This window comes from Aythya ferina (assembly GCF_964211825.1).
Source record: "Aythya ferina genome assembly, chromosome: 8".
NCBI lineage: Eukaryota > Metazoa > Chordata > Aves > Anseriformes > Anatidae > Aythya > Aythya ferina.
In genome coordinates, this window is record NC_140304.1 from 21,690,055 (window position 1) to 21,713,183 (window position 23,129).

Sequence of the window (23,129 nt, forward strand, 5' to 3'; positions counted from 1 at the left end):
CTTTCATATACATACACACACAAAGATTTTTCTTTAACATTGTTTTTATTTTTTTTTTTTTCTTTCCAAAGTGCGAGAAAAAATATATTTTTGTTCAGCATTTACTTTATTTTACAATAAGAGATTTTTTGTTTAAGGAAATCCTTAACAGCTTTCAGAGAGTTAAAGTTCAGGAAGACAGTTTTCACTGAGAAAATACTTCTGTAAATATATCCATTTAGGCACTGACTAGTTGAAACTGATTTGTTGACTGATTGGTGTCTTTTCTCCATATAAAAATCAATCACCTTGAATGAACATGTAAATTCAAATGCCTGTCTTCAAAATGTAAAAGGTCATTACCTGCAATAAACATAGCTTTTAAATTTTCATGTAATTTGTTGTTAGCAGTTAAAACAATTTGTTCAGGTCATAGAACAGGACAGATATACAGAATCAACAGACATGTATCAATATATTGGTAATTCCTGTTATCACTATGACTTTGACTTTTTCTTGATGGTTTCTTTCAGATTCGAGGGTAGAAAAATAATCCCTTACTAGAAAATAATCAATATAGAATCATAGAATCATTAAGGTTGGAAAAGACCATCATCTTCATTAGGATACAATCCTCCTCACAAAGATAAATGGAGGTGAAAAGAAAGCCTTTGATTTTTCTTCTTCTTTTTATTTATTATTATTTATTATTATTCATGAGAGGATTGCAGAACAATATACAAAATCTTTCATAAATTTCATAACAAAACACAATCTCATCTGGGCAGTTCTCTTCAACTTGAACAATATCCTGATCAACTTAGGTCATAGAATTTGGCTTTTAAGAAACAAAGTTTTGGGGGAATTGCATAGCCACCAGTTTACTTTCTTGCTGAATGTGTTATTTGGTTTCATCTAGACTTTCTGCTTATTAAGAGCGCATTTAATTTTTTAAGTAAAACTCCACTTTGCACTAAGTGCCAGCACTTTAATGGTAAAAAGGCGTATTTACCTGACCTTCTGTGCAGAATGCAATTTCAACAATACTGCATTTTTATAAATCATAGCAAAATTTGGCTCCCAAGAATTATGATTTCAATTTACAAAGTCATTCTGGCATTTTTACTTAGGAACAGCTTCCAGTAAATATGCTCAAAGAAATAGAGCATATTTAAAAAAAAGAAATACTTTTAATTCCAAGGAGCATTATGTACGATGGAGCTAGAATTTATAGTATGTTGAAAGATACTCCATGCTTAGCTCAGCATGAATACTTTCTTCCTTATCTGCAGCAACTTTTAGAGCATCCTGCTAAAAGTAGTTGAAGAGGGAACCAAATTCTCTGTTTTACAAAGTTTTAATTGTCAAGGAAACTATCAGGAGTTGTTGTTCCATGTCCACTTTTATTCACAGCTTAGCAGCTACTCTAAAAGGTATAAGCAATCTTCTGTCTAAAAATTTTTTGATCGTTTTCACAGAATCACACAGAATCACAGAATTTCTAGGTTGGAAGAGACCTCAAGTTTTGATCCATTCCAGCCCATTATGCCTGGGAAAACTAATAAAAATAAACAAAACAATAAACAAAAATATTTTTTGTTTTTGTATATAACTATATACCAGATCATTCCTTCTGTTGAGAATATTTCTTTGAATTTCAACATGGCCTGTTTTTGGATTTGCCTTACATTTTGCTTCTCAAGTGCAATCTTCCACTAATCAGTTCTAATAACATTTCAGTACTCATCACACAATGATCTACATAACCTTTGCTGGCAATTGTCTGGATTCAGTGTAGTCACTGTTCAAATATTTAACATTAATCAACATTATTGTACTTGGTGTCTGTGTAAGCTCTTTTAAAGTTGACTCTGCTCATTGTGTATCTTATTTCTAATACATTTTTCATAATATTAAATCTAATACTTTTTCAGGTACTGTTGACATGCATGCAGCCTGTAATTTTCAAAACTTTGTGTTTGTTTTCTCATGCTGATGAGTAGTTCTCAACAGAGTAAAATAAAAGCTTGCTTGCAAATGAAGAACATTACTTAGAAGACAAAAGGATATATCTAGACTGCAGACTTTACTGTACTTTAAGAATACACAAGACAGTTTTAAGTAATGGTTTGGGAGCTAAAATCAGTTCATCAGCAATACAGCCCTTTACTTGACTTCATTTAACCACCAAAGCTGAGACCACTTCAGCTCATTCACTACTTGGAGGTCTTTCCTGAGACAGTCAGACACTTGGCTTTTTGGGGACATGTGACAGATTTATCATAGAGATGTCAGAACTTGCAATGGAATAAAAATTACGACTTTTAAAGGATTCTTAGATATGATATGTAATATCCATTGCTTGAAATTAAGAGTAGAACTACTATGTTTTTAAACTCATCTTTACTTAGGGAAATTTAATTAAGATTCTTATCTTGTTCCTAAATAAGAAGCCCATTAATTTTCTATTTGAGAATGAACCCTTTTGAAGTATCAGTGGAAAAATGCAACTAAGAGGATAATTTTAAAACAATAAAGGTAGACTTTTACTGCTGCATTGCATTTATCTTCATGAATGAGAATGATAAAGGTTTTAAGTGTTGTTTTCTATTGAGAAAAATATTGTACAACTGGACCAAATGTAATGTGAATTCATATTTGATGACTGCCATTATACCTTACAAACTATGTAAACAAGTCATCAGTGTTTTTATATTTTGTTCCCTCGTATTTTACTTATATTACCGACAGAATAACTTGTTGGAATGATTTCTAACCTGATATCTTCCAAAGATATGGATTAATGGATTATTACACAATTCAACGTTATAGAAACTACATGCCTGATGAGATTTGCATCATTACTTACAGAACAGAACTAATGACAAGGTAGATGGTTAATTCATTAAGAACAAATGTCAACTGAATTTCATTGCATGTTTCATTTTTGCCTGTGTACTCATCTGACCTCAAAAAGTACAGTAAGAAGTGATTTCCATAATTTCGCTTTGTAAATAACAGTAAAAAATATTATCTAGTTTGCTTCCCAAGTAGAGGTGAGCAACTGGATTCTATGGATGAACAGAAGTGTAGGTCATAATGTGTTTATCCAGTGTTCAAAAAGAATCTATTGAAAAATACAGTCCAATAAAACTGTTTCAGCTTGATAACATCAGAAGGAAGACCTCTTTCAAGTTATTTTCCTTTGGAAGTTCTGTATTTATTACTTTCACCATAATAATGTTGCATATTTTTCATTAGTATTACTTTGTTATTGTAAATCTTTTTAACTACTATATTCTGTAGTAAAGCCATTCTCCTACTTATAGAAATGGAAAACAAACAAACAAACAACAAATGAATAAAATCAGTAATTAATTTGTAAACTATTGTTTCATATAGGTTCCATATTTGAAGACAGAAATTTTGTCAGCTCAGATACTAAACTGTAGTAGAATTGTTTGTTGATTACAAAACCCACAAGTAATATAAAAATGGGAGATGTTCAGGGACTTTTTCAATTTTTTTAACGTAATGTATTGACAGTCAAAATGAAGAAAGTAATAAATCTGCATTTCTTTAGTGTGATAATACAGTTGAGCTATCATTGATGTTTCCACAAGTATCTGTCTTGTTGACATATTTCAAGAGTTCTTTTTCATTTTTCTTATGGAATCTTAAAGAAAAATATATTTGGCTATACTTATTATCTTATTTCTACAGTAGAGAAACACCAGGCAGTATGTGCAAATCTGATAAAAATGGGAAAAGAAAAAAAGGACCAGGATCAAGAATACACAAGAAGGAACCAACTATGATACCTACAGATAATATAATCAAGGTTAATACTAACCAAAATTAAGCTATTTAATAATTATTTTTCATACAGAAAAAAAAAAAAAAGCAAAAAACAACCACCCTTTGTGGTCAAAAAATGGCAGATAAACCCTAGTAGGCACAAATTCTTGTCTTAGGAGCTTATGGGGTTACATTTATGATTGCTACCCTTCCTCAGTTTGTTGGCACCATGCTGGACAGGAGGAACTGACAGATGGCTCTAAGAGGGCAATGTCTAAAGGGTTTAAATTAGGGGATTAGGGCCTGAGCAACCTGCTGAAGGAGGGAAGAGTCTGGAGGGGAACCAACAATTGCTCCAATGTGAATACCAACTGCAGTTACAGCAGCTTTTTAAACAGTTGTTTTAATTACAAATCATTTTTGGATACACATTTGGTGTCCTTTCTAATTACTCAGCGAGAGGTACAAGAAACATGGTGGTAAAGGTCAAGCTAAAGAGACTCCAAGCATGAAAAATACTGTGATTAGCATGAAAACAAAACAGAACAAAGCAGACAGCTTAGAACTCAATTTCTAGACAAAAATAAAAATAAAAAAATCCTGTACAGGCGTGGAAGCAAACACCAAATCTGTATTGAGAGCTGCCTATAGGGAATAGAGATGAAAAAATGAAGGCAAAGCTTTTTGAACTATCTTACTGTGAAAAAAAAAAAAAAAAAAAAAAAGGAAAGAAAGAAAGAAGTGATGCCACCTCCAGGAATAATGCCTGCAGCACTGGGACACTCATGAGTGGCTGATGAATACTAAAGCCCATGAAAGACCGAGACTGTAAAGAAATAAAAGCCAGAAGTAGAAGAAGGAATAAATCCATTACAAAATACACTCAAGCAGGCTAAGAGAATCTAGCAGGCAAAACAGATCTAAAAAAAATGAACTATATACTGTATAATGTGGTATATAAATCAGGAGGAATAATGGCCATTCTTTTGGAATACTCCAGTGTGTTTGTGAAACTGAGTTTGCTCTAACTCAGTACTGTCTCCACCCTGGGATGGAAAGGCAGCCATATGACCTGAACACTTCGGATAAAAGAGTAACGCCTGCAGTGTGACTGCAGTTGATCTAAATACTGCTCACATGCTTTAGCAGACAGCATGTGACACAAGACTGATGAATTTGCAACTATGCTTTTACATCAAGAGTCAGTTAAACCTTACTGTATGTTGCAGAACCAACTACATACAGCCATGACAAATAGCAACAATATTGAATAGACAAGTGTTCTTAAATTATTCTATCAGTGAAACCTAGTATTTTAAATGTCTCATCCCCTGCAAGTGATCTTTGAAATAAGGATAATTTACTACAGTTCTTAATTGCTCAGCACAAGGAGATTTCTGTTTGTAGAGTCCCTAGGTGAAAACCCATGTTTACATCATTCCAATAATATGTGACAGAAATTTGGGGTTTTTCCATATATTTTTTTTTTTTAAAAAACTACAAAGTCAAGTATTCCAAATAATGCCATGACTAAGGTTGCCTGTGATACAAAGTTTAGAAGGTTCAGGAATTTTAAAGTTAATATGACATTTTAAAGTTTTATTCACGGAAAATATGTTAATTACTTCTCACGTCAAGAAAGGCTCCTTGGTAAGCTAAAGTTATATTTTGGTAACATTTGGCCTGACTTTTCATTCAGTATAAACATCTGAAGGACTTATGCCTAGTTCAAAGACACATCATCAAGATACAGATGATGACATTAATTCTGTGGGAAAAAAATGTTGGCCAAAATGCAATGCCAAAGGATTAATACTTGTAATAAAGTCAAAGAGCAAATAATTTGGCTTAAAAGAAACAAATTCAGTTAAAGAGTGGAGATTTTATGTATTTCTCACTCGGTATCTGACCAACTCCACATGGCAGCTGAAAGGTAATGAGGAACTATCTGAGTCAAAGAACATGAAATCAGCTCATCAATTATAAAACTGGATGAGTACATGCTCTGAAAGATAGCTGCCTGTCCTTTGGGATTACTGACACATCTTGAACACATCTGAGAATGATCACAGTCCTAAGCAGAAACATTTGAAAGGAGAAGGAGAAATCTCATGTTTGGCCCCATTTTAAATTCTTTTTATTTTCTGGAGCAAGAAGATTCATGATGTGGCATACAAGCAGGGACAAAGGGACAAACACCCATGACACTTCTCAGTAAGTTTGTAAGAGGTTCACACTGGAGAGATGTTCATGTAAAACAGGAGCTGGTGGCAACTGTCTTTGAAAGGGAAAAAGTTCCTTAGCTTTATGCACAAAAAGAAAATGTGATCTAATCATGATTATGTTTATAACAAGGAAACCAGCAATTTCAAAGAGAAAATGTGATGTTACTGACATTATAACATCAATATATGGATAAAGTATGATTTTCTCTTTACTGAGAAAGTCATTACTGATGACAAACACAAAGAGCAGGAGAGAGCTTCCTGGTTCAAGGCAGGTACCTTAGCTAATGGAAGGCATCAGGCAATTGAACAGAGGTGTTGACAGGGTATTAGTGGAAATGAAGGAATCATACCAAGTGGTTCAATAGATTGAAATAAAAGCCTGATGATTCATTGGCTCTGAGGGAGGAACTGTATGTGGCAAAGGCTGTATCCTGACAAAAGATCTACTTTCTGATCTCCCTCCTCACATCACTCACCCCTTTCGCTTGCTGCCCTGCAGCCACCAGGGCCTAAAGCCACCTTGCCAACCCCACCCACACTCTGCCCTCGCAGTGCCTCCCACAAAGGCCAGAGATTTGAGGACATTTCTGGTACGAGGCTGAGAGGCTCTGGTGCTGCACCCCTAGGAGCCTCCCCAGCTTAACGTGGGACGTGATGCCACCACGTTTTCTACCACCAGCTCAGCCTGTCCATGGGATGGCCAAGGTCTGGATAGGGCTGCGCTGCATCACAGGGCTCTAACACCTCCCCTCACAGCACTGGTGAGATCTGCTACCACTACTGCCCCAGCTCTATTAAAAAAACAAACAAACAAAAAACAACAACAACAACAAAACGACATAAGGAGACTGAGCAAGGGGACAACTCATGCTTTATTCAGCTCCTAAAAGCTACGCCGCCGGCACAGAGCGGGCCTCGGGGTTACCCCGGGCCGAGGCAGCCCCGAGCACCTCTCCCCGCCCCGTGCATGCGCAGCGGTCGCTTCCCGGAGCCGGGCGGGGTAAGATGGCGGCCGCGCTGCCAGCCGTGGCCCTGCTCCTGGGCTGCTGCGGCGCGGCGCTCGCCAGCGGCGTCCAGGTACGGGGGCTGCAGGGGGAGAGCGGCTGGTGAGGAGAGACAAAGAAACAGAGGGAGGGCAGACGGCGCTGCAGCCTCCCCGCCGCTGCCATGCTGCTGCTGCTGCTGTTTCCCCCTATCTCCGCCCCGCCGCAGGCGGAGCCCGCCCCGCTGGAGCCGCCCCGGGCCGCTGGTGGCGCTCGGGGAAGGGCCGGGAGGGCTGTGGGCAAAGGGGCTGGGCTGAGCGCCCCGCCGCGGAATTAGGGTTTTATAAGCTAATGCAGCACATCCCAGAAGGGCCGGCTGCTCGTCAGGCACGTGCAACTTGTTCAGAGTGTGTAAAGTTAAAGACAGCCCCCCCCCCCCCCCTTGTAATATATCTGCTTCTGAAACATCTTGCTTTGGCAGTGCCACACAGCTCTCGGTAGGCGGTGATCTGTTTGGCCTCTACAGCCGCTTGCTGGCTGAGTTGTGTGAGGGAAAATGGAGGTGCAAAGGGAGTGGGGAGTTGTGGGCTTCCACAGGTGGCTGGGTGCGAGGCCTCACCTGGCCGTGATTGCTGTGCACAGCTCTGGCAGGTGTTTCCATTTTATAAACCGAAGAAGCTAATGCTTCCCCTCCCCCCCCCAAGTGTGAATTCCATACTTCAGTAACTATATATGTACGTATATATGTATATATACGTATATATTTTTTTTTTCTCGCATAGCACACATGCTGCACCTGGGTTGTTTGCACTTGGATTCTGCTTTATTAAAAAAAAAAAAAAAAAAAAAAAAACAAACAAACGAAAAACCACAAAAGGTTGTACTTGAAAATAATTACTGGTAGGGCAAGAAGTAAACAATAGAAACACCTTCAGTATTTGGAAACTGCAGATTTTTAACTGCTTGAAGTATAGTACCCTTGCATATGTTTTAACGCACTTTTCTATGACTGCATTTTGTGTAACGCATCAGGCTGGTACTCCTCAGAGAAGTAAACCAGTCAAATTAAGCATCAGGAGTCTGGATTTCTGTCTTGTGCCTGACTCTTTCGGTGACTGCTGGAAAACCTTAGCCTCTTTAAATATGCTGATATACGCAGTCTGTTTAAAACAAGGGCCCTGTCCTCTGCAAAGCATGTTGGAATCTATATAGAAACGGTTGGTATTGTTGTAGCTCCTTATTTTGAAGCATGGACTTAAAATGGGTTAAAGTTCTAGATTAGCTTCTCTGCTGCTGGAAAGGCAGGAGGAACAGTGAAAATAGAAATTCATCCAAGCCCCTTCTCTCATTAAGGAAGAAATTGTAGGTTAATAAATCATTGCACTTTGGAATGTACTCTGGAATAGAGATGCGTGGGTTTTTTAACTAACTTGAAAGTGACTAATGGATCTTTTTCATTTAGCAAGTTTCAGGGAAAGATTTGTTAGAGCTAACTTAGATAAAATATGCAACATGGAATAAGAAAAATTGTTATTCTTGAATGTTTTCTAAGGTTTATTCAGTGTTAGGTGTGGTAAATGCAAACATGCATTGAACGTGGTTTGTTTTATGGAAACAAAAATACGATCAGTTATTGCTTTATTTCTACTGAAAAACATCTAATATTTTCTCTGTCTATAAGGATCAAGCGGAACAGTTCTTCAGAAGCGGACATACAAATAACTGGGCAGTTTTGGTAAGTGCGGTCCAGGTTGTATTCTTCAAATAAAGTTTACAATTTTTTGTCATATGCCATTAGTGCAACAATTGCTCAAGAATTTTGTTTATTTGAAAGAAACAGAAGGAGAAGGGATTGGAAATGAATAAATTTGAAGTAAGCCCTGCAAATTTATTAATTAATAATAACAAAATTATTTTTAATATTAAAAATATTATTAATATTAAAATTAGATTTTCATTGCAATTTAATATCAAGCAATCAGAATGTATAGATACGTGGTAGGTTTCATAAAGCAAAAGTTCTAACAGCATTAAAATGGTTAAATTATCACAGTGCATGTTGAACAGAAGTGTAATTATTATATCAGAAAAGTGTATCTCTTTGACCAGGCAGGTATCATTTATTTCTGATTTATGTATTCTTACTCAATCTGTTAATTTGTGATAACAGGTTTAGGATGAAATAAATTCGTAATTTACATAATGTTTAGATCAACTGTTCTTATCTTAATTTTTTTCATTGCCACGAATCTTTTATTAGCTTTGAATCATGCTACACAATTGGTTCTTAATCACAATTTGGGTCCTAATGACTAATTTGTCTCAGAACACTGTTATGATTACTCAGTAGCAGATGTTTGTTTTCCAGATACTAAAATGTAGCAATATAAAATGAAAGTGAATAGTAACGGATCAAATTAGAACAAATAATTTATGTAGTCTGCAGTGTAGAAACTGGAAACCATTAAAACATCAAGTACTATTTTAATATTTTTAACAAATAGGTGCTGTAGTTAGTACACTTAAAAACACAAAGAAAGTGGAAAATTCTGTCCAAGAACCGTAATTTCAGTCTTCAACAGATTCTCAGCTGCTTTTTTTTTTTTTTTTTTTTTTTGGGGGGGGGGGTAGTTCATGATTCAGCTTTTTAACAATTGTTACTAATTTCTTAAAGCAATAACGTAGAGAGGGTTTAACTGCTATCAAACACTTCAGGCCTCACATTGTACTGCAAACCCACCTTGTCAGTAGTGTGAATTAATGTGCTGTGAATAGCCAAATTTAATATGTAGGCATGTTTTATGCTGTGTTGTGCGGGAGGTAATGAAAGGAAGGGGCAGAGGACAATTTCTTGAAAAGTCACAGCTACATTTGCCAGGGTTAGCTTTCAGGCCTGTGAATCTTGCTCAAAGGCAAATGTGCTCACAAGCTTTTTGAAATTCCAACCTGGAGGGACTTGAGGATCCTTTCAGGCTGAATTTTGATTTATACGCTACTAAGTTATTTTGATTTATAAACTACTATTTTTGATTTTTAAGCTACTATTCATTTCTTTGTATAAAAGACTAGAGAAAAAGATATTATATAGTTTGCTCTATGTGACTTGGCTTAAAAGATGTTTCTGTTTAAATCAGAGATGAAGAATTAAACTGTCTTAAATGCTATGCTTGTTTCTTCTTTATTTTTGTGGATTTAAAATCAAGTCTCAATGCTTTTTCCTTCATATGTCTGAACGACTGGTAAAACTGAAGAAATTTGTCTGCAAAGGAGTTTCTGTCCTTGGTGCAGAACAAATTTGAAGTATTGAACTTAATTTAAACACAACGACAGCAATGAGGCTATTAAGAACTACAGCATATTGCCTCTGAAGATTTTGGAATCTCATTGATTTCAAGTTTTGGAGGACAGATTAAATAATATCTGACCTACAGAATACTTTCAGTACAGGAATGGCTCACACCAACTCTTTGCCCTGTTAGAAGAGTAGAATCTGAACTCCTTTGAGATTTTCTGAGAATCTGTATTCAGATTTTGGTTAGAGCTTACTTAGCTCTTGCTTTATTGTATTTGACTCCTTAAATGCAAAGCACCCTTAGTGTGTTTTCTCATGTGTGGCTTCTGCATGAATTTGCTTATGCTTTATGCAAGAATGCTCCCAAAATGGGTTTGCTATTGAGATGAAAACTCTTCCTTCGAATTTTCTTTCATTGGGTATGGAGAAAGTAAATGAAAAATTTAGCTTATCCACTTACTGTTGCTCGATTATTCCCTAAAGTGCCACTTTCTATGCTCAGTTGGTTTTATGACAATGTTCTCATGAGCCAGTATGTTAAGAACATTTATTTTTTTTAACACTTATTTTCAGCATTTATTGCTCTGGTACAACAAAGGTTTATATAGCTTATATCATGACTTTCTTGGTGTTGCTATGTTCTTTCTGATTTATAACTTTGTTGGAATACCTGTAATCAGTGTCTTCTGATGTATATTCCAGGCCAATTTGTGTATTTTTATGCTACTTAACGTATTGTGTTTTTCTTTTCCTTAAAAAGGTGTGCACATCTCGATTCTGGTTTAATTACCGTCACGTGGCAAACACTCTTTCAGTATACAGAAGCGTGAAGAGACTGGGCATACCTGATAGGTGAGGAGACCTTGGTGAATACAATTCCTTATAAATGTGCTGTTAAAGTTCTTTCATTTTCCGAAGCAGTATAAAAATACATTTTTCTTTCCAGTTCAACAGGATAAAAGTAAAGATGTGATCACAGCAGTGTGTTGAAAAGTGCAGCAATAGTGTTCAAAAGGAAAAAGCAACAAGTTATATAAGAAAACTTCCAGTTGGAATGTGTCAATTAGATTTAAGAGGGGGAAAAAAAAAGCTATCTGGTCACTAAACTGTACCACTTACTATACTGGTGAAAGCATAAAGTGAAAATTGGTAAATGCATTCATTGATGACAATACTACTCTGAAACCTTGCTTCTGCTATACTTTAATTTCCTTTCTGTGTGAAGATGTTAGCAACCATAACTACTAAAAATAGCAAGGCTTCCATATCTCATACTACACAGAATCTCTGTGCTTAAGGCCTTGAACAAAGCAGCTCCTATATATTGATAGCAGCCTTGAAAAATCCATTTTTCATATTTTTTAAGAAACCAGAGTCTTTGTCCATGCAAACTGCTTCTGTAGCACAGAGATCAAAAGAATATTCCTTCTTTAACAAGATTAGGAAGATGAATGAACTGTTCTAAAGTGCCTTTTTAATTGTGTACCTACTGTAAGTTTTAGTGGGTATTGACACAGTTCCATGCAGATGTTTTGGAATGCAATTTACTTGTATCAAATCAATGAAAAGACTTTATAAGCACCAAAATCCATTGAGTAATAGGCTTTGTGTAGCCATGGGCTCCTATAGAAATACTTGTGATCCTATTTTTTAATGTTAATTTAGAGCACTGGTAGTGTCTCCAGCATATATGCCTAAGATGTATGGCCTGCTTCGTCATTTCAAAATGTATATTTTAATGAGGATTAAGTTTGTATGTCATTTATTTGTCCAGGTTTAAGACGGTAGCATCTGGAGTCCCCACTCAGCTCCCACTCAACTGTGGATGCAATGGCAACGTCATCCCTTTTTCTGTCTTTATTTTTAAAAATAAGGGAGTGACTTTTCTGTTTCTGAAAGATGGGATGTTGAAACCTAATTTGTGGAGGAATTTTGGGGCTATAAATCCAAGGAAACATACTGCCTAAGCATTGTATGGCATTTTTTTGCACATCTCATTCAGAAATATCTTCTCTCCTGCTATACAGGAGAGAAGAAGCACGGACACCATAGGTGCTACCTTAGAAATTCTTTTGCTACTTCTGTCCTTACCTGAAACCTGAAAGCTTTTTTTTTTTTTTTTTTTTTTTTTTTAATCTACATACATTCACCATAAAAATAGGTGGTGGTTTTAGTAATACTATAAAAACTACAGCATAACTGGAGATTTCTGATTTTCAGGTGCCTGGTCTGTTTGTTATTCATACCCAAAGATCCAGAAATGAATCTCAAAAAGCTAGCTATCCTTTAGACTAAGGTCAAGAATAAGACATTAGACAAGACCTAAAGAGATAGTAGAGAGTGGGTTACCTTTTTTTCATCTTTTTCAACATGGATTTGAGCGGGTTTCTCCTATTTCCTTCCTCTACCTGGTTTACTTTCTTTGCAGCAAAATTTCATTCAAAATAACCTTTTTTCTTTTAAGTCTTAACGATATCCTAAAAATAAACATTTATTGTGATTCCTGGGTGGGCTTCTTTGAAAGGATTTGTCCATAGCCTTCTTTTGGATGGAGCTGTGTCAGTCTGGTGGTTTAAGTTATTTGTCATCTGACAACAGAACAGATTCGGAAAATGGTTTGTGGTTTTCTGACTGCAAGTTGCTCTGATTTGTTGACATGTGGGCACGATGCTCCAATTTGTAGGAACGAGTTTTGCTAGAATATAAGAAAGCCAAAATGAATTGAGAAAATCTTTTTGATTGCTGGGTTCATTACACAGCTTAAGTTTTACAATATGGGAATAACAGTAATATAATACATGATTACATTAGTTTAACAGCTAAGCTGTGAGTTAGCACTGAGGTTATTAAGCTGAATGTGTGGACAATGTGCTTTTAAGAATGCCATATGGTGTTCAAACTCTGTATGTTTTTGCTCACCTGCCTTCACTACAACCATGCAGAGCTTTTACTGAGTGATGTGTGATTATTATTATTATTTTTTTAATAGTCACATTCCTTGCAAATAGAGTGCTAAATCATGGGTCTAGTTATGGCTTAGTTTTCGTCTTGTCTGTATGTAATGAAAAAATGGGTCTAGACCTAAATATTCAGTAGACCTGTAGGGTACATATTTGACAGTTGCTTCCAACTATTTCCTGTTTAATGAGTGATTTTTTTAAAATAAAAATAGTTTCGTACTTGTGTGCAAGCATGGGGAAAAATGTTATTTCTCTTCTGTGGTTGTTTTCCTCTGACTTCTGTCGTTACAGCATCATAATTATTCCAGCATTTTATTCCCAGTGAAATCATTTACTTTAATTATTTTTTAGTGTCAGTGCTTGAATTATTTTGGATAGCAATTATCTGTCTGTTTTTTTGTTGTGTTCAGTGTGGAGCATGTCAGCACTTAATAAAGAATAACATTACTCATGAAGTACTCATGCAGACATATAGGTGACACATAGGTGAATGATGACAGGCACATGAATAGTATTTAAATGGCAGGACACAGTTTAATTTATAACCATATCTGAGAGTCTGAATTAGCAGCATTCTTTGTGGATTACTTAAAAGTTTACTTACAAAGATTACTTAAACTATATCAAAGAGTGTTTTCCAAGGAAAAGAATTACATCCCCTTGTTCCAGACATCTCTGGCACATTCTCCGTAGTGTTGCATCTCTTAGGTGACAGCCCATGTGTTCTTTAGGTAAATTCCTGGTTAACACAGATAATCATGCAGTAGTACATCAGATGTAGTATGATGTAGATGTAGTCTGAGGAATGTTTAGGAGCTCCTCAAATTTAATTAACAAAACAATTTTCATAATATTTTTAATTTGCCCAAAAGGGCACAAACAAGCTGGGACTTCTTATAAAAATCTGGAGATTTTTCTAGAGTTTTGCCCACCTAGCTCCAGGCAAGTCTGTACCGTAAAGTTGTTAGCATTAACTACCTGCATATTCAGGTTTGGCCTGACTGAATCCTGTAAATATGAGCTAGCTGCATTACCATGTGTGGTATCATTATACTAGCAAGGATGTATGTAAGGTGTAACTAAGCAAAGTTCCGCTTACAATGTCAGGAACCTTCTTAATGTTGAAAGCTATTGTTTTAGTCATGGCATGGTTTTGTTGTAATTTCCTTTTGACTTGTGTGAAACAAGAATGTCAAAAATGTTTTTCTTGTGTTTTCTACAGTCACATTGTCCTGATGCTGGCAGATGATATGGCATGTAACCCCAGAAATCCCAAACCAGCTACTGTGTTTAGTCATAAAAACATGGAGCTAAATGTATATGGAGATGATGTGGAAGTAGATTACAGGAGCTATGAGGTAACTGTGCTTTAAATTACTGGGTCTCGATTTTTGCTGTTTTAAAGCTTTATAAAGCTTCTGAAAGTCTGAAAGAAGTCTTTATTCATGTGACTAGTCAAGGGCTGGGCTTTTACTGTCAACACCTCTACTCCACCATTGAGTTTTGTATTTGAAATTTATTATACCAGAAACGTGATTTGTATTGGTTAAAGAACTGAATCTCCACAGTATAAAAAAGATATGATACTTGAACGTGTCCAGAGGAGAACAACAAAGCAGGTAAAATTGCTGGTAGGCATGTCCTATAAGGAGAGGCTGAGGACACTTGGGTTACCTACTCTAGAGAAGAGAAGACTGAGAGGTGACCTTATCGCTCTCTGCAGCTTGCTGAGGAGGGTAAGCGAAGATGGTAACCGATGACAAAGCTGCACCAGGGGAGGTTCAGACTGAACACTAGGAAAAATTTCTATGCTGTGAGGGTAGTCAAACACTGGAACAGACTTCCAGGTAAGGTGCTTGATGACCTAAGCTATCAACCAGTGTTCAAGAGCCATTTGGATAATGCCGTCGTTAATACTGTTTAACTTCTGGCTAGCCCTGAAGTGGTTAGGCAGTTGGGATAAGTGATCTTTGTAGGTCATTCCCACCTGAACTATTCTAATTAAGAATATATGGAACTCCTTGTGTGTATACGAGGAATATATGGATGTTACAGAATTTTCTCCTTCAGAAATGGTAGATTACTGGTTGATGTCTCATCTTGCAAGCACTTAACACCACTGTGAAACTTACAGCATGCAAGCGAAATGTGTATTATGTTCTTTCCAGAGTATGATTTTGTTGCTAACATTTGAGTTGTATACATCTGCATGAAGAGCAAATGCTGTTTTATAGGAGGTTTTACAATCACCATCGTGATGATGCTCAAAGACTTATGTAACTGAAATTGATCTTGTTTTTCCTTTCCTGAGTTGCAGAGGAAGTTTAAACTTTTATTTTTCCATGGTAACACACACTAATGTTGCACTTTGTGTGTACATGAACAGCTTTGCCAGAATAAAGGTACACAGTGAAGGTTTTCAGATCGATGAAAAATGTACTTAGAAATTACAGTAGTAGTAGCTTTATTTGATATAGTAAAGCAAGAGGCTGATATTAGTGAGATGTAATAAAAGGTACTATATAATTCTGAACCTTACTGCAATAAAACCTTGAACAGAAAATGTCTGTTGATGCAGTTTATACCATGCAGTATTGCATCTTATTAGACACACTACATGTTCTATTGTTCCGTTATTTATTTAATGTAACCCAATGTAGAACTACTGATCAGTATTTTTCTTCAGAAAATTACTTTTTGCTTCTATTCATAGGTTACCGTGGAAAATTTCTTGCGTGTATTAACAGGAAGAATTCCACCAAGCACACCTCGATCTAAACGTCTTCTTTCTGATGACAGAAGCAATATTCTAATATATATGACAGGTAATTTAAGGTTTGTGTATATTGTTTATTGGCTTTGTTAAGTCACAAATGTACCTTTTCAGATCAGATGCCTGCAAGTTATTTCTCCATGGCAGTGGAGCTTTCAATCATTTTCTTGAATTTTTAGCTGTTGAGCTTCCCCTTTTAAATCTGCTGCAGTTCCTCATCATTTGTGAGCAGCTCATACAAGCACACCAAGGCTCTAAGTTAATTAAGAGATGAGATTATCAAATGGAATGGGGCATCCATCTGAACAGAACTAGGACGCTTCAGACCATAATACTTCCCTCTCAGTGGTAAACGAAATCCTGAAATCCCATCAAGAGTCCAAACAAACAAAAGAATTACATTTTTTTTCTTATCACATTATACTAATTAAGAAAACCTGTAAGACAGTACTTATAACCTACAATAACCTAAGACAGTACAAAATATAGTATATATAAAAACGTACAGCACATAGAGGTAGTATACATATATAAAAACCTATGTATATAAATACATATAAAAATAATATAATAAGTATATATATAAATACTTAGATACTTAAATTCTGTACTGTCTCGTTATATATTTAGTTGCCAGTCTAAAAGCTTCTCACTGTCCTAGTATTTTCTTCTGCTGGAGTTCCACTGGAGAAAGAGAATTGTGTTTTGTGCTTTTTATTTTTTATTTAATTATTTTAAGAAAAAACATTAGACTGATTATCTTCCTTTAACCTACATACTTGCCTAACTTGTGTTTTTTCTACCAGGCCATGGTGGAAATGGTTTCCTAAAATTTCAAGATTCAGAAGAAATCACAAATGTAGAACTTGCTGATGCTTTTGAACAAATGTGGCAGAAAAGAAGGTAATAACTTTTTATTCAGCGGTTACATACTATATTTCATGAAGATGCCTGAAGTCTTACTGGTAGTCCTTGCTTACCTTTCATCAGTGATGCTATCTGTCATCCATAGAATTGCCTGAAAGTTTGCATTCAGAAAGAAGAGTTCTAAATTTTGTTTTTAACATCCTACAGTTACAGATGCTCATATGAATTGCTTTTTCTGAACTCACATCTTACACTCAATCAGTGTGAAGTCTTCTGTTCCTTAGGTTCCTAGGAGCTATCCTGGTAACCAAAAAGCAAAGCTTTTATATTTCATTCTAAAGGAATATGAGTAAGAAGGCTGTTCTATTTCTTTCAGGTACAATGAATTGTTATTTATTATTGATACTTGTCAAGGAGCATCCATGTATGAACGATTTTATTCACCTAATATAATGGCCTTGGCTAGCAGCCAAGTAGGAGAAGATTCTTTATCAGTAAGTATGTTTTTTTGTGATCGTGAAGACAATTTTCAGAATACTTGAATGAATTAAAAGCACAGGTCCTATTGATTTTTTTTTTTAACTAAAGATTTCTCTTCCAATTGCTGAATGTATAATGTATTTAGTTACAATGTACAGTTTTGACAAAACTCTTAAGTGTATTTTCCTATTTATTTAGTGGGTTCGCACAAAGAACCAGGCTGTTGGATGGAGGGAACAGCATGAAGCTGCAACAGGGGAAATTCAGACTGAATGTTAGGAAAAGGTTCTTCATTCAGAGGCGGGTCAGGCTCTGGAATGGGCTTCCTGGGGAAATGGTCATGGCACCAAGACTGCCAGAGTTCAAGAAGCACTTGGTCAGCACTCAGACCTGGTTTTGGTCTGATTTTTTTGGGTGGTCTTGTGTGGAGCCAGGAGTTGGATTCAATAATCCTTGTTTGTCCTTTCCAACTCAGGATCTTCTGTGATTGTATGATTCCAATATATGTCTTATTTTTCAGCTTTTCTTACCATAAAAATAGATAATACCAAAAATATTTCTTACTAAATTTTATAAATGTAAAACAACGGAAAAGCTTAATTTACTATGCAAAATGTATTGTACTTATAAGGAAGAAGATGACTCATCTCTTCCTTTGTCTGTGTGTTGATTCAGTCTACACTAACTCTTACTGCTCTTATTTGTGTATTTTGTACTGAGACTATCCTGCTCAGTTCCAGTTCAGTTCTAAAAAGTTCTGAAGGGCTTGGAAAAGTTTACAGAAATGTTGAGAACCCAGAAATCATCATCAGTTCACTGCTGATAGTTGAAGGTGTCAGTGGAGTTCTGTGCTTCCTGGCCAATTTATACATTGCCTAGGACAGGCAAAAATCTTAATGGGAAGACTGAGGAGAGATACACGTGGAGAATACTCAGTCTAGTGTTTTTTACACTCAATATATGAAAAAAACACCGCTATATTTCACCGTCATTGTATCCCACCTACATTAAAAAAGGAAGATGGGAGAGTGATCTAAGCCAGACCAAAACCAGCAGGTCAGGACTACCTGAATCCACACAGTACTGTAAGATAAACTGTCTCTCAGCTCTGTTTTCCAAGACATAAGAAGCTTGGAGCAGTATGTAATTGTCTACTGGAGTGCTAAGAAGAAGGGAGTTTCCAGCTTTTTGACTAGATATAGTCTGGAAAAATGAAGATAAACTGTATTACATAGCACATCACCAATATATTTCTTCACAGCTAGTTGTTTGTTTTGCTTAATTTTCCTAAGAACAACAGAAAGAATTACTGTTAACTTCTGTAACATGCTGTTATGTTCTGTTTCCTTGTCCAAATATCAAGTTCTCTTCTACAAATGCCCAGTAATTGTTGCATGTTGTTTTTAAGCATCAACCTGATCTTGGGATTGGCGTTCATCTTATGGACAGATACACGTTCTATGTGCTAGAGTTCTTGGAAGAAATTCATCCAGCCAGTCAGACAAATATGAACGATCTAGTAAGTAGAATCTCAACATTTATCAATACAGTAATGACTTCCGTTCTCAAAACTAATTTATTTTGTCCGTGATGTTTTCCAGATACTTTCTGTTCACCTTCACTTTCTCTCAGAGGAGGCTTTGTGGGGAGGGTCCTTGTGCCATTAAATGTAACAGTAGTGTGACATTTACAGGTTTGTCCTCAGCCTGAAAGTGGTTTGTTGGCTACAGGAAAAATTAACCAAAACTAGCTAGATTAAAAAAAATAAAGAAAAAAACAAACACCGAAAAATGGATAAAAATAATTAAATGCTCATTTTAATAAAATGAAATACATATTTGCATGTGAAAAATCATAGAATCATAGAATCATAGAATATCCTGAGTTGGAAGGGACCCTTAAGGATCATCAAGTCCAACTCTTGACACCGCACAGGTCTACCCAAAAGTTCAGACCATGTGCCTAAGTTCACAGTCCAATCTCTTCTTAAATTCAGACAGGCTCGGTGCAGTGACCACTTCCCTGGGGAGCCTGTTCCAGTGTGCAACCACCCTCTCTGTGAAGAACCCCCTCCTGACGTCCAGCCTAAATTTCCCCTGCCTCAGCGTAACCCCGTTCCCACGGGTCCTGTCACTATTGTTAATGGAGAAAAGGTCTCCTGCCTCTCGACACCCCCTTACGAGGAAGTTGTAAGGGGGTGTCGATGATAGCTGGAAACTTCTAAGATACGTAAAATCAGCTTAATGGATAACCAATGTTAACATAACAGACACTTTGCAGATGTTGGAAGGTAACCATCCATACTAAGGTGTTGTGGTTTAACCTGGCCAGCAGCTAAACACCACACAGCCGTTCGCTCACCCTCCCCACTCCCTCTCTGGGATGGGGGAGAGAAGCTGGAAAGTGAAGCCTGTGAGTTGACATAAAGACAGTTTATTAAGACAGGAAAATAATAAGAACAATAACAATAATAATAACAATAACGATGATAATAGTACTAAGAATAATAATGTGTATGAAACAAGTGATGCACAATGCAATTGCTCACCACCCACTGACCAATGCCCAGCCTAACCCCGAGCAGTCCAGCCTTCCCATCCCAGCTAGCCACCCCTATATATTGTTCAGCATGACATCAGATGGTATGGAATATCCTTTCGACTAGTTTGCTTCAGCTGTTCTGGATCTGTCCCATCCCAGCTCTTGCTGCACCCCCAGCCTGCCCATTGGCAGGACAGAGTGAGAAGCTGAAACATCCTTGGCTTGGTGTAAGCACTGCTCTGCAACAATTAAAACGTCAGCATGTTATCAGCACTCTTCTCATCCTAAGCCAAAACATAGGACCCTACCAGCTACTAGGAAGAAAATTAACTCTGTCCTAACTGAAACCAGGACATAAGGTGAGGAACAGTTAAAATTCTAACTGTGTACTCAAACAATTAGGGACTGATTTCTCCACTTAGATTCCAGAACAAGATATGTACAAATCCAGCTGTGTTTGGAGTTTATAATGTTAGGTAACTATTAGATGGAGTTTTCATTTCTGAGACAGGGAAAAAAAAACCTAAGAGCAAGATAACATCTGACAAAATTTATGAAAATTTCCTTATAACATTTAGATAGGTACAATGATGAGATGACACAGAAAGGGAAAGGAACCATCCTTTCTTTACTTTATTAATCCTTTATGCGTGTTCCAGTACTAATTTTATTGTAATAGTATATTATGCTGTAGTATCTTGTAGCTGTAAATCTTGACATGCTATGTCAATGATTTAAGAGCACCACTGACAGAGAACATTGTCTTTGATTCATTTTTGTAAACGGAGCAGGTGCTCAAAAGTTTTATGCTACCCTCTGTCTACAGAGGTTGGTCTTAGTCTGGCTGTGAGGTCTATAGTAGAATTCACTCTAAACAGGCAACACTTGACAGATTTTATGTTGATACAGAAGCAATTCAGTAGCTAAGATTTGAGATTCTTTTATTGCCATGGGAATGAAATTCTGTTCTTGTAATTTAATACCTGTCTGATCATGAGATACAGAAAACTTTAACAAGATTTGTTTTAAAGAAGAATATGCAAGTGTTTGTTTTTTTTTTTTTTTCATTCATAGTGCATCTGCTTCTACCCAGTTAATTCAAACAGCATTTTAGAATTTTATTTTGTAAACCAAAAATTTTACTTAAAAAAAAAAAATAATAATAAAAATCGGAAATGAACAGCTGTTTCTATTGTATAAGAAGCCATCTGGGAAGTGGTATAGCTGGTCCAGTCAGCCAGATATTAGTTCAGGTATTGTCAGCAGCACAGAAAACGTGTTAGCTGATCAACCATCTTACCTTTTGTGCTCTTTGGAGAAGATACCATTCTGCCTTGTATTTTTGTTTTGCTTTTTATGCCAAATAATTACAAAGAGCTGTGGGAACTTATTCCTGACTGATAAATTGCAACATGTAAGTCATCGTACATCATCAACCAGTTCCTTCCAGGAAGGGAAGAGAATGCACCCAGATATACCATGATACAAGTTGATAATGTGCTCAGTCATAATATGCATGTATTTCAGCAACCTTGTTAAAGGGGATATATGGGGAATACTTTGGCACTGGAATACACTATTAGTGTTGTGCTGGATTAAGAACAAAGAGTTGCTGCTTATGCAAGTCTGATTTTTTTAAATTAACACTTTCAAACTCAAGATAATTTATTAAGTGTCTCATTAACTAGCTCACTCATAGAACATTTAAATTATTAGCTAATGTTTAATTTGCTGTCCAGTTTTGTTCTGTATGATGTCTCCTCTTTCAGAAGTGCTCTGCTTTTTCACACTGTGCCCATTGCATCACCTATGTAGTTTTCTCCAGCCACTCTTAAAAAAAGCTTCTCTTCACATCCACCTAAGTGTTGGATATTGCACTCCAGCAAAGAATGAGACATCTTTCCACCACCTACTTCCCACCTGCTCCATCTGTGTTGCTAAGGATAAAGCTGTGCAAATGACTGATTTTCAGTTTGATTGCAATTCCAAAAAAGTAAAGACTAAATTGAAATGTCACACATTTGAACTTTTAAAATAAGATTCAAATACGTTTCTAAATGAGACATCGTTTGTCATGAAATAGCTACAAAAACTGTTAAGAAAAGTCAAGATAACAAAGTTTCCATTTGTGGAAATTGTATAGCTTAAATTAAATAGAAACTTATTTAAACAATTTGTAAAAATCAATACATTAAGAAATGTGTTTCATATAGCCAGTGTTTGCATTTTCTTTTTCTTCTGTCAGAAGACTTCAGTTGTGAAAGCGCTGGTCTGCTGGGATGTAATTGCTTTGCAGTTTATCTTTTCTCACATAGGTACTGGGTGGTTGGATTAATACTGAAGTTCTCTTCTTCCTAGTGCTATTATGCATTTTTGTTCCAAACTTGTCTCAGAATTTTCCTGTGGTAATAAATTGTTGTGGGATAGGTTGCAAATAGTTGTGTGCTATCGATTTCTCACTTTCAGTGCTCATGCAGTTGTTTTTTAATGTGTACCTGTCTTTTAAGAGCTTAGAAAAGAGACTTTAAAATCACACCTGACTTGATAATTGCATCATCCCAGCACAAAGCAGGATTGAGTAGAAAATTACTCCAAAATCAGAGCATTCATGGCAGAGTAACTGAGCCAAAGCCACAAAGCTTTGCTGACTGCCATGCTAATGAATGTGTATGGCTTTTGCTCTGGTTATTGAGTGAACTTTTTGCAATGATATGTGACCTGTTGTAACTACTTTTTTCTTTGTAGAAAATAAGATGTTGCTATTTTTCTATATCTATCAAAAAAACCTGTGAAAATTCATATTTTTTTTTCGCTTTTAATTGGGGAGATATTCCCCCCATTTTTTTTTTCAGTGATGCTCAATATTAATATTAAGTGCTAGAAGCATTAGTTTTGTCCATTATTTAATGTTAAATATAATATATCAACATGTTACACTTAACAGAGAGAGGTTAATATAAAACTTCTATGTGTCTGTTAAAGTAGGTTCTCAGGATCTGTTTTCAGTTCTTCCTCAGTTAGCGAATATTGTAATTTGCATCGGGATAATAGCTATGTTCTGAATGTCCATATGTGGTCTTGAACACCCAGGAGAATAAATTGGGTGTTTTTTGTTTTTTTTTTTTTCTTTTTTAGTTTTGACTGCTGCAAAGTACAGAAGCACATTGCTGGGTGCTGGTATGCTTCAGGATTCATGCACTCTCATAGGTTTTTATGTAGTTCTGCATA

The 23,129-nt window shown here is 36.2% G+C and overlaps 1 protein-coding gene across 3 annotated transcripts in view; it reads left to right on the forward strand.

Moving 5' to 3' along the window:
• The first annotated feature begins 6,900 nt into the window (after nt 1–6,900).
• The window catches only part of PIGK (phosphatidylinositol glycan anchor biosynthesis class K), a 75,610-nt gene continuing 59,381 nt past the window's right edge, over nt 6,901–23,129 (forward strand). Inside the window, exons 1-8 of one of the 3 annotated variants that reach the window (XM_084527721.1) lie at nt 6,901–7,082; nt 8,670–8,723; nt 11,041–11,132; nt 14,463–14,598; nt 15,954–16,065; nt 16,820–16,916; nt 17,257–17,374; nt 18,769–18,879. In XM_084527721.1, coding sequence (XP_084383847.1) covers nt 7,011–7,082; nt 8,670–8,723; nt 11,041–11,132; nt 14,463–14,598; nt 15,954–16,065; nt 16,820–16,916; nt 17,257–17,374; nt 18,769–18,879 — 792 coding nt within the window. In that variant the 5' untranslated portion in view covers nt 6,901–7,010. The remainder of the gene's footprint in view (nt 7,083–8,669; nt 8,724–11,040; nt 11,133–14,462; nt 14,599–15,953; nt 16,066–16,819; nt 16,917–17,256; nt 17,375–18,768; nt 18,880–23,129) is intronic. The other 2 variants (XR_014695486.1, XM_084527720.1) reach the window with 2 other exon arrangements.